This window comes from Thermobia domestica, chromosome 13 (genome assembly GCF_964235325.1).
Source record: "Thermobia domestica chromosome 13, izTheDome1.hap1.1, whole genome shotgun sequence".
Classification (NCBI taxonomy): Eukaryota; Metazoa; Arthropoda; class Insecta; order Zygentoma; family Lepismatidae; genus Thermobia; species Thermobia domestica.
In genome coordinates, this window is record NC_137466.1 from 194,395,398 (window position 1) to 194,407,608 (window position 12,211).

Below are 12,211 nucleotides of genomic sequence, written 5' to 3' on the forward strand. Positions count from 1 at the left end.
TAATACTGCGATAAGATATAACGTGGATATCAAATTTCACTTTTAGTTTTATTGGTTTATAGGCATGTTTAACTTACTTATCTTTTCATGATAATCCAAACTTTCAACATACGAGTATCAGTCCCCTAGATTTTCGTAAATAACTATAAAGATGATCTTAAATCTTCCAAATAAGTACAGGTAATGGTCATTAAAGTTCATAATTTACTTTCTGAAAACATTCTGGCCCTAATTAATATATCACATGACCACCTTTCTATTTCAAAGATACAACATATTTCAAAATGGCGGATTTCAAGATGGCGGCAGCGGTTCATGATCTACTCTTCTTCTTTTGACAATATGTGAAACTACCACCGTTCGCATTGTATATCTTTCATTATTTTTACGATTTAACAGTTTATTTGATGAATTTCTATAATATAGCATAGCCCTTCTCCCACCAATTTTGACCCCCTCCCCCTCCGTTTCTTATGGCGCTCAGCCGCTATAATTTTGCACATACACATATTTTTACATCCTCTATCAGGCGCACTGTGTCTCATCCCGCAACTCGATTCATCCATTTGGACCCTTTACTTGTCAGTAACTTACTTGAACTATTACTAATTTTTACTTGCTTTTTTCGTTTATTGCTATTTCAACCACCTAGAAGGATAGGGACACGAAGACAGAAACATTGGGGACAATTAAAATCACAAAGGCTCTCCCACCGGGAATCGAACCCGGGACCCCGTACACCAAAGTCGAACGTGTTAGCCACTAGACAGCGGGGAGGGCGTGAATAAAACTCACCAATTACAAAATGCGAGGTCCAGAGTGGCGAATGAAACAGAGGGAGAAATGCTCGAAAGTAAGGATAACAAGCCCAATACCTGTTTTGCGTGAGTTAACCATTGGATTTTCCACGATGACATGGAACTACACAAGAACGTTGCGACGGCTGAATATACGGTTACCAAGCACAGAGTTGCGAAGATAGATGTGGTGTGTGAGGTCCCTGGTTCGATTCCCGCTCACACCAAGTGGGTTTTATGGTGGACAAACACCGTGTGAGAGGGTTTTCTCGGGATTCTTCTGTTTTCTCCCACTTTCTTCATTCCACCTTTTCATTCATTTCTCATCATCACCATACCCTTTAACCTAGCTGACATAACTGTAAGACGTAAAAATGAAAGATTTCATTCATTTGCGAAAATAGACGTGACTCTCCAAACATTTACTCCGTGAAAGTTTCTATATATATATATATATATATATATACCTTCCTTCAACAGAGAAAAATCACCATTTACAGAAGGCTCTTAAATCGAACCCGGGTATACATTAAAGAAATAATTAATATATTAGTAAGTGAAAAAAATAAAAATAAAAATGATAGTATTAAATAGTATTTAAAAAAATTGAAAATAAAAATAAAAAACAAAAATAAAGAAACCAAAAAAGCCAAAAAAAAAATGGCAAAAAAAATTCTTCTCAGATACACAAAGTTACATAATAAATATTGCAATAAACAAGTTAGGTTTATGCTTTTGAGTAATTCCAGATACACATATTGAAGTACATACCATACACGTACATAGGTTTTATATAAACACACAAACACACACACACACACACACACACATATATATATATATATATATATATATATATAAGTACACGCACATATACTTGTAAGCAAGAAGACATCAATACATAGGTAAACTCCATAATTATGCCTATATCTATTTACTAGCAGCGTTCACCCCGCTTCGCTGCGGTCACCCCGGAACGCAATAAACTTTGTTACTTAGATAATTTTTACTTTTTCGCTTTCAAGTGATATGATAAAAACCATAGAAGATTGCAGTAAATGTTAACATTATATCGCCTGTCATTTATGTTAACCCGCCCCGCTTCGCTGCGGTCACCCCCGAACGCAATAAACTTTGTTACTTAGATAATTTTTACTTTTTCGCTTTCAAGTGATATGATAAAAACCATTATAACGCCTGTCATTTATGTTAACCCGCCGAGTGACACGGTCATGCGGGTTGCATATACATACGTTTATTTTTATACCTATGATGAACTAACAAAGGATTTGTACGTAATGGACACCTGAATGGTCAATTATCTCAAGACACTGGTAATTGAAAATTAAAGTGATATGATAAAAACCATCTAGGGTCCAAATCCTAATAACCCCCCAAAAATAAAAGAAATTGGTTCAGCCGTATTAGCGTGATGAGCGGACAAAGGATTTGTACGTTCTCTTTTATATATATAGATTTTATTATGTATTTATTTTATTCTGTATTTATTTTATTTTATGTTTATTCAGTAAACATTTATTTTTGATTAATTTTATAAACGCTTGCTGGTTAAGATAAAATTCTTATACATTTTGCGCTATATTATTACATAGCTTACACATTTTGACAAATAGTGAATTGTTGTAAGTATTTGTTTTGGATGTTTTATTACACAACAGATTTCTATTTCTCAACGTTCTGTTACTGATATTAAATTTAATGTATTGTAAAAATTCACTATTATCAAACATGCCATTTACTATTTTGTGTAAATACATTTCTTGTGCAATTATACATCTAGCAGAAAGTTTAATATAATTAAATTCACTTAACAAATTAGAGTAAGATATTCTATTTACAAGAGCAGACGGTCCTGTTTTCTTATAATATAAGTACCTTAGGGATCCTTTTTGTACTGTTTCTATCTAGTTTTCTTGAGTTTTACATTTAGCTGCCCAAATCACTGACGCATATTCCAATTTTGGCAGTACTAGAGTTCCAATGACATTTACATTCGTAAACATTTTTAGTTCTTCTGATTATAAACCCCAATTGCTTGAACGCATGTTGTATATGTCAATTTTATAAGTTGTTTTTACTTTACCAAGTATAATACTATTCACCTCACTCACCTTAAATAAGCAGGAAAAAAAGTTTTATAGAAAACAGTCATTCCAAACTTTCTCCTTTGGTCACCTTAAGCATCTGGGAGTTCATAACACAATACTTCTGGTGCACTATTCTGCCTGTTTATTAGTTTACGATTAAATTAGCTGAATTAGAAGTTTATTTAGAACTGACTTTTTTTTACACATATAAATTAATATTTCTTCGACACAAATCAGTAAAATCTAACAGATGTCAAGGTGCCAGAACATAACTCGTAACGATTACTGAGACTTCAGATGGGGTCACGATCCCAGAGTTATTATAGATTCAATACGCAGTAAACAATGTATGCACTTGAACTAATATTTCTTTCATACAAATCACATAAGGTCAAGAACCAAGGAAATTATAGATTCAATACACAGTTCTATACTTCAATATTTGACTTAATAATATTTCGATGCAAATCAAAGTGACTTCTTAGAAAGCCAATTAGTCAGTTCCTTGTCAAAGTTCTAGCTTAATCAAATGTATTAAAATGGAATTATTTGGCAGAAATAGACCGGCGCGGCTTACTGACCCTAAGTAGCCGTTTGTTTATTTTGCAAAAACACTTAATTACATTTAATTGCACATAAACCATTTTTATTCATGTCTTGCACGTGTTCACAGTGAATACTGAAATATTCATATTTCGGAAACTTTATAATGAAAAGTACCATCTTAAGTATATCTTTATAGAAATACAAAACAGTTCCGAAGGACTTGGTCTTCATGTGTTTAATAACAGAATAACGAAAGTGTTTAGACCTGACCATAGCAGTTTCATTTTCATGTCTGCTTGTTTTCTTCCTTATTATAATGAGTTATCCGTTTCTACATCATTTCTTTAATTTACTCATTATTAGTTCTATAACAAATCCGAAAATGCTCGTAGCTACACCAAGAATAAGTAATGCGAAGGAACCTATTAATACTGAAATGTCAAAAGTTCTCACCTTTTCAGGACTGAATTTTCTTTGAACTCCAATTTGTGCAGAGTACATTGCATCTGTATGCCATTTGTGAAATAAACCAGAAGTGTCACAGCTTTCAACAATGTAATTGAAGACTTCAACAAATGGAGATCCCTTTCTCATCTTATAGTAGCAAGGAAAATAAGAATTTATTTCTGGAACTATTGCCAAAAGAGGTTTTCCATCGTTATCTACGTATGATTTGCTGTAAATGATATATTCTGTGTACGGTAGTGTCCACAGTGTTGCAAAATGTTTAGTTTCAACTATCTTTTCGTAAGCTTCTTCCAACGTATCTACCACTTTCCAGTTCTTATATATTGTACGAGCACTAGAATCATTAAAGGGAATTACGAAATTTTTCATGTATTCTAATCCACCATATTCAATCCCAGATTCAGCGATATCTTTCATCGAGTTGATGGGAGGGACTCTCTTGGGATTAGTAAGAAATCCAAACAAAGCTGCTTGATAGCAAGCGTTGATCACAAATGCTGCAAGAACCCACTGCAATAGCATTGCCCTAATAATTGGAACTTTTTCTGTAAGTTTCGTGGATACTCCTAACAGAATGCATAGGTTCTTCAGAAATGTCATATGTAATGACTGATATTTTCTTAAGACTGTTCGTTGAGCTGCATACGTTTGTAGAGTGACACCAAAATAAGTTACTAGAATTGCAAGCCATACAATTGGTTGAAGTGGAAAATACAGGTTCATCCATTGCGGATAAATATCAGGGGCTGGAGTAACCCATACTACATGAATTAAACTCGTGGAAAATATATGATCGAAAACGTTGTAGTGTTGTTGTTCCAGATCCATATATAAAAAACCACCTTCATACAAACCGGTAATTATACCTCCTCGGAGCCCTGAAATATAATCTGTAATTGATGTTGCATAAATGAAATTCAAAGAGAAATTAACTCTTTCAGATAAGGTTTGTATTAACATTCCATCTTTACCCATCAAATTTAGAACACCATTTGAATTAGAGTGGATAATGCTTTGAGGGGGTAAATGAGCACCAACAACAGTGAGAGGGCATCCGTGTAAATTTCTTACTTTACTTGGGAACAAATCTGTATTATTCTTAAACTTATCTCCTGTCCATACTTCCATTATGACCCCTTCCATATCAGAGCACCATTTCGCTGTAAACGGGAAATAAGTGTAAAGAAAAATCGAACCGGGTGCCCTCGAAATGTCCTGATTTTTCGTGTTAACATGTTTAGTTTCGCTAGCTATTAGGAGGATAACATTTAATATGTCTTCCTTGAAACATGTTTGAAATAGTTCTGTGATATTTTGAGAACGTTGATTAAAAGAATGAATAAATATCACAAACTTAGATCGTGGATTCCACAGAGGAAGTCTTTGTAATTGAGTGATTACTTCTCTGAAAATAACAACATCTTCAACAAGAATAATGTAGTCCATTCTCTGGATTTCATAATACCAGTATGGATTCGTACTATTCACACGAGATACAAATTGCTGTATGTTGTGAGGATCCAACCAAAAGACAGGTTTTGCGTCTTTCTGTAACAATAGAACATGCATTTCAATCCTCTGGTCTTGAACAACAGCTAGGCTTCTTGTGTTACTGAAATGTGTTTCCAATATGGATTGAACGCACAATCTAAGAGTCTTATACCAAAATTGTTCTGAATCATGAATGGTATATGGGACACAACATCTTACCAACACTGTAGAGATGAATAAATAGAAATGGATGTAATGTGTAAGCATCATCGTAATGATAGAAATGAACCTGGAAAAGAAAGGAAAGAATTTAGAATTAATTTTTACTTTATAATGAGTAAAAGTTTAAGTTTAAGCTTTTGTTAAATGTTCAGTTGAACATAGTAGTTTAGCTAGGAATAAAATGTTACATGTAATATATATGAACGAGCGATATTTCTCTGACTCCAGGCAAACAAGTTTTTGAAAAAGAGAGTCTGTGTAAGAACAGAATTTCATTTAGTGAGAAATACTTTTCTGGGTGGATGGTATGTCCATGGCAATAGCTGGGTGTCCAGAAAAAAAAAAAATAAAATCAGGCGAAGTAGGACGACAACAAACCGGTGGTAGCTTAATTATGATTTGAGAAATATTCTCATGATCATCTATGAACCCGGTAGTGGAGGGTACAATGTCTTATCCTATCAATCGGAAGGTCATTTGTGATCGTATATACTCATTCATGTTGCCCATATTCCCACCTGGCAATGACATCTTTCAGTAAGACAACATTCCTTTACATAAGGCCAACGTTGTGCAACAGAGATTCAAGGAGCACAATAGTAAATTTAATGGCTACAATAGTCCCCAAACTCACCCAATCGAACATCTTTGTGGGATCATTGAACTTCAGATCGGAATTTATCGCCCTTTCCGTGGAATTCACATAAATTCAGTGACTTACACATGCAAATGTGGTGTACCACGCCTCCAGCAACCTTTCAGGGGCTCATTGATTCCATGCCAAAGGGAATGCTGCTATTCGGCGAGTCGATGATGTATACACCAGATATTAGATAGATAATCCTAATGATTTGTCTATTCAGTGAATATGATGCTCTATGTGAGAAATTTTCTACACAGTGATCGTTAACTCAGTTTGATTTTGTTTGCCAAGCTTCAGTATTTTAACAGAAACAGACTGAAAGATATGTATGAATATATAGATTTAAAGACAGACGGAACTTTTAAGTTCTGTGCGAAGTAAGAATTTTACTCTCTGCAAAACTACACTCCCTTCCACTTCTTCTATTGAGTAACTGTCTTGGTCTCATTGCAATGTTTTTTGAGCCGCGATATAACTTGATTCTGCTGTGTTATGTATAAGTTTAAATGTTATAAGTATTGAATCACAAAATTTTTATTATTGTTTTTTTTTTTTAAATCGAACATTTATCAGAGCTAAATCATAGCCGTTGTAGGGAAAATCAAATTTTCAAAATTTTTATCCTTAAGTAAACTACCTTTATTTTTAGGAGTAGGAAGAAAATTAAAAAAAAAAAAAACTCCGGAGAATCTCTTTGGGAGGCAATGCAACGAAAGTAGTAATGTCACCTTCTAAGAAGACCTACCTGAGTAGAGAATGGCCAAAGGACTTGTTACAATGCTTACATTAAGTAAGATAAAGAATTGTGCCGGTGCTGTGCCATCAGTCGGGAAGTTTCAGGTTATGCTTGAAGGTATGCGGAAAGGAAAGAAGGAAGCTAGTCGAGTTTATTTAACAAATATGCATTTACAACAGGTGTCTGAGAATGTACAGTTCTAAACAAAGTTTTCTTTCAATGAGTTTTGTGTTTCTTTCGTTAAAAATGTAATTTAATAAAATAATTGAATTTAGTGAATTAAATTCACAGTTACTTCTAATACACAGTCACTTCATTTCCAATACACAGTTTCTTCACAGAATGCAATGAGATAAGGTCAATATAGAACTATTATATTCCACAGTGGAAGGATGATTCTGCTCATAATGAACAGATGACTAGAAAGAAAGGTAGAAGAAGTATTGAAATAAAATCAATTTGGAATCCGGAAAGGAAAAGCCACCAAATATGATATTTGAGTTGATGAGAATTTATTAGAACTAGTTCTTAACGTAAGAGAAGAGTTATTTTTGTGCTTCATTGAGTGGCAAATAGCTTTAGATCGAGTTAAATGAACCAAACTTCTGAAAATACTTAGGGATACCGGGGTAAGTTGGACAAACTGATAACTCATTCGCAACACGAACATAGGACAACGAATGAAGTTCTTAAATCAAGGAAAAACAATTAGTGCAGAGATTGGAAGAAGAGTTAGACAAGTATGTAGTATGACATCTAATTATTCAACATTTACAATGACTGTTTAAGGAAGGAAGCAATAATGGGAATTGGAGATTTCAATATTGTAGGGAAGATCATTAACAAGATCGGGTATGCAGACGATACGGTTGTTATATCTAGAACAGAAGAAAGTGGAGAAAATACTTGACACTTGAAACAATTTGGAATAAAAATCCACTTCGAAAAAATCATGAGAATATCCCGAGGAAATGCACCTTTACAGGTTAAAGTAGAACAAAACGAACTTGAAGAGGTCGATCATTTCAAATATCTGGGAAGTATTTTGGATGAGTTACTTAATGTACGAAAGAGATCAGACCAAGAATTGTCATAGTCAAAGAAGTATTCATAGCCAAGGAAATATCACTCCTAACTAGCAGGTTTTATATTGGACTAACAAGTAAGATAGAAACTGGTCAGGTTCTATATAACCTATATGGAGTATTGGACTATATGGTTTGAAACTTGGATACTACGGAAGTTAGAGAAGAACTATTTGGAAGAATTCGAAATGTGGTGTTAGAAAAAGATGGAGAAGATAAAATGGATGGACATAGTAACAAACAAAGAAGTTTTAAAGCAGGTAGAAGACTAATCAAGATGATATATTCAGTGAAGATGATAAAACGAGAAGTTTTATGTAGAAAAATTAGCGGGAAGATACAATAGAAAACCAAGTAATCCAGGCATGAAGTCACATGTCCTGGAAACGAAACAGACAACCCTCTCTTTGCCATCATACTTAATTTTAGAAACTAAAGTAGTAAAGGAATTAATGTCAAATCTTGTGAGAAAGTCGTAAATCATTTTCATTATGTGGAAGACAAGGAAAGTCTTGTGCGAAAAGGGAATTACTATATATTTATAGATTAAAAGTACTAAATTAACTCACCTGCGCAACAGAATACACAGCTCACTTAACTTTAGTTATTACTTAACAATATCAACATAGGTATATCCGAAGTTAGTTGCTCAAGACATCTACTTTCTTGTTAGGTTATAATGATCTTTATGAGGACGTGTATTAAACATTCTGACGATAAGTATAAGCTTGCAACACAGATCAACGTTTGTTTACTCTATTGACTGCGAAGAAATTGTTTTTGAACCGCAATGAAACTGCCAGGATCCATTTGCAAGCATTACGCTTAATGGGTTTCCATTAATACAGATATATTTTTGTAAACATTTCTATATTCTACTTCAATATACGTATATGGTACACATCGATGTACATTCAGATTATTTACATAGTGCTTTATATCACCTTTATCTAACTCTTAAATGTAAATAACAGAATAAAACATATATTTTCCCATAAAAGCACTTTACTACAGAAATATAAGCTTTTGGATTATTCCTTTTTCGTATTATAATCTGTTCTTAATCTAACAGAGGTAAGTGTTTGTTTTTCTCATGGATAAAACAGTTTATGGAAAAATAAATAAAAATAAGATATTGCAATAGATACGTTTGTCTCAAAATAAAGTGCTCTTATTTTACCAAAATGATTTACCTGAAGTTGACTAACCTATTCGTCCCATATATGCCTATATTGCATTTCCCAAATATGTATCTTATCCTCTGCCTGGATTGAAGAATAATATTTGCCGAAAATTTTCCAGCTTATATGCACAACAGTTTGAAAGATCTCGTAGATATCTCCTCTTGCATAGAATCATCTTACCCTCCAACAATGGTTGAATGAGAACATTTACGCAAGATTTGAAATTTTACAACTAAATTACATTATTTTCATGTTTTGATCATCCAATTTCCCTGACTTAGTCAAATCAATCCTGAATGTCATACATGAAGCAAGAAAATAACTGTTCTCCATACATGTAATAAATATTAAAGTTAGGACAGTGAGATTAAGTCTTTTAAATCGCAACAATGACAATAAACTATAATAATAATAATAATAATTCGAATGTTGTTACTGAATTATTATGAGGGATTTAATTAAAAGTATCTTGTCTCTCATATACAGTACAGAATTAAAACATACCTTGAAAGGAAGGGAATTTAAAACAGTTTTTCTTCTTTGCGGCTGGTATTTTGTAACTCCGCAATAGCACGCCACTACTAATTGATATGGAGAAAAATCTCGAGCGCAAGGTTTCTCTGTCATCGAATTCGAAAGTTAAAACTCAGTTATTGGATTTTAATGTGATTCTTGATTCAATATGAATGTGATTCCCGTCGAATAACAACAAGAAAGGTGGTACAGTCAACAGCAAAAGTAATTACCCCTCACTGCATTAACTCCATTAATTTGGGTCCAGTACCTTTGCTGGTACCAAAAAGCCTGGACAGATGCAACCCAACTAACTCATTTGGAGGTGTTGTGCAATAAATACTATATATCAATAAATAATATCAAAAATTCTTTGTGTGCATAATGTATTATTCAGTGAACTGCTTTTGACTACCTAATTAAAATCCAGTGTCAGTCTTTATCAAAACCTGGTCGGAAGTTTTATTGAAGTGCTACTTAATTCATTTATACATTCCCCCCCCCGAAAATTATGCTTTATCTTTGATTCAATTTTTGCTTTTCTTGTAAATTTCTTTTCTTTTTCGTTTTTCAATCCAATCAGATCTTCCTTATTGACGTAAGAGTGTTAGAATTTAGATTTGTGTTTTGATTAAAAGTTTATAGTCAAGAAGTTCAAGTTAAATGGAGAAAATCAGGAAAGAAATATTTTCCGTGCTTCATAGAGTTGCATCATCTTTTGCACTAAGTAGAAGAATTCATGGTATTAATTAAAAACTGCCTATCTATTACCTTCGTAAAGAAAGATACGTCTTTCGATTGTGCTAGGAAAATCCATCACAATAAAGTTTTCTTGACTCTTCCAAAAATCATTAAACGGAATCATCATATTTAATCCCAGGTTCAACTATTTCCTTTATGAAGTTTATGAGATTAATCTTTTGGGGTAAGTAAGAAATCTAAAAAAAAGTTTCGTACCAAGTGTTGATCACAAATGCTCAGAAAACGCACTGCAGAAACATGATCCATATCAAACTTTTCCTGAAAATTTCGTAGATACTACTAACAGAATGAATAGGTTGTACAGGAATTTCACATATAAGGGCTGATATTTTTAAAGACTGTTCGTTGATGGCGTACGTTTGTAGAATGAAAGCAAAAATAAGTTATTAGAAATTGCTACTTAAACAAGTGGGTGACACGGGAAATATACATTCATCCATTGAGGATCAGAGGCTGGTATATGAATACAATATGAATAAACCTACTGGAAAATATATAATTAGCAAGACGTACTTATTGTACAGCGGGGGACACTTCTAAATGGTACACCTTAGCCGTAAATCTCCATATGGTACAGCCATATGGAGATTTACGGCTAAGGTGTACCATTTAGAAGTGTCCCCCGCTGTACAACATATTCATATGCAAGAAGTCACCTTCATATAAAATGGTTGTTAGTTATATCTCTTCGGAGCTCTTGAGTATGATCCATAATTGATGTTACATAAACTAAATTTAAAGAGAAGCTCTTTAGACAACGTTCGTTTCAGTCAACATTCCATCTTTATCCACCAAATTTAGAATACAATTTGATTTAGAATAGATAATGTTGTGGTGCGGTAAATTTTCACCCGTAAGAGAAAGAGAGGACTTGTCATACTTTTTGTGTTACATTGTCTGGAAACAATAGGGATGGCCACAAAGTTCTGGTTCTGGGGGAACAGGTTCCACGAAGAACCGGCTTTTGGAGATCCGGATTTCAGAACCGGTTCCAGACCTGGATCCGAAAAACCCGGTTCCAGACCTCAATCCGAAAACCGGTTCCGGAACCGGATCTAGAACCGAATCCGTTCAGAGCCAAAAAACGGTTCCAGTAGGAACCGGTTCTGGCCATCCCTAGGTAAGAACTCTATATTATTGTGAAATTTATCTCCTGCACATATTTATTGGAGCATACCTTGTGTATCCGAAAAGATTTTGATGTAAACGAGAAATAAGTATGAGGTAAAATCGAGTGGGGTTCCATTAAAGTGCCCTGATTTTTTTGCTAACCGGTTGATTAGTTTCAGCAACTAGTAGGAGAAGTATCGTTGAACTTTTGCCATACATAATTCACATTTTTTTTTTTATAAAGATGTGAAGTTTGGTTAGAAGAATGAAGGAATTCCTTTGTGGAATTCAGTGATATCTTTTCCTAAGTTACCAATATCTTCAACTCCATTCTTTAAATTATATAATAGCAGTAGAGATTCGTCCTACTCACACAAGATAGAAATTGTTGAATGTTGTTTAATTGTAAGCACATGACAATCTGGCCATCTTTGTGTAATAATCCACTTTGCAGTTCAATCCTCCCGTTTTGTACAAATTTTAGAAGAAGAAAATAAATGTAAAAACAATGCTTTCATTTAGTGAAAAGAAAATTTTGAGGGTATT

General features: G+C 33.7%; 1 protein-coding gene across 1 annotated transcript; it reads right to left on the reverse strand.

Moving 5' to 3' along the window:
* Window positions 1-3,787: 3,787 nt before the first annotated feature.
* Window positions 3,788-5,047, reverse strand: LOC145667913 (uncharacterized). The gene has a single exon (XM_081735339.1). The coding sequence runs from the start codon at window positions 5,045-5,047 to the stop codon at window positions 3,788-3,790; it is 1,260 nt and encodes a 419-aa protein (XP_081591465.1).
* Window positions 5,048-12,211: the final 7,164 nt, after the last annotated feature.

What these genes read in the sequence shown, in the direction of transcription:
- LOC145667913 (XM_081735339.1), bottom strand. Translation starts at nt 5,047, where the DNA reads ATGGAAGTATGGACAGGAGATAAGTTTAAGAATAATACAGATTTGTTC.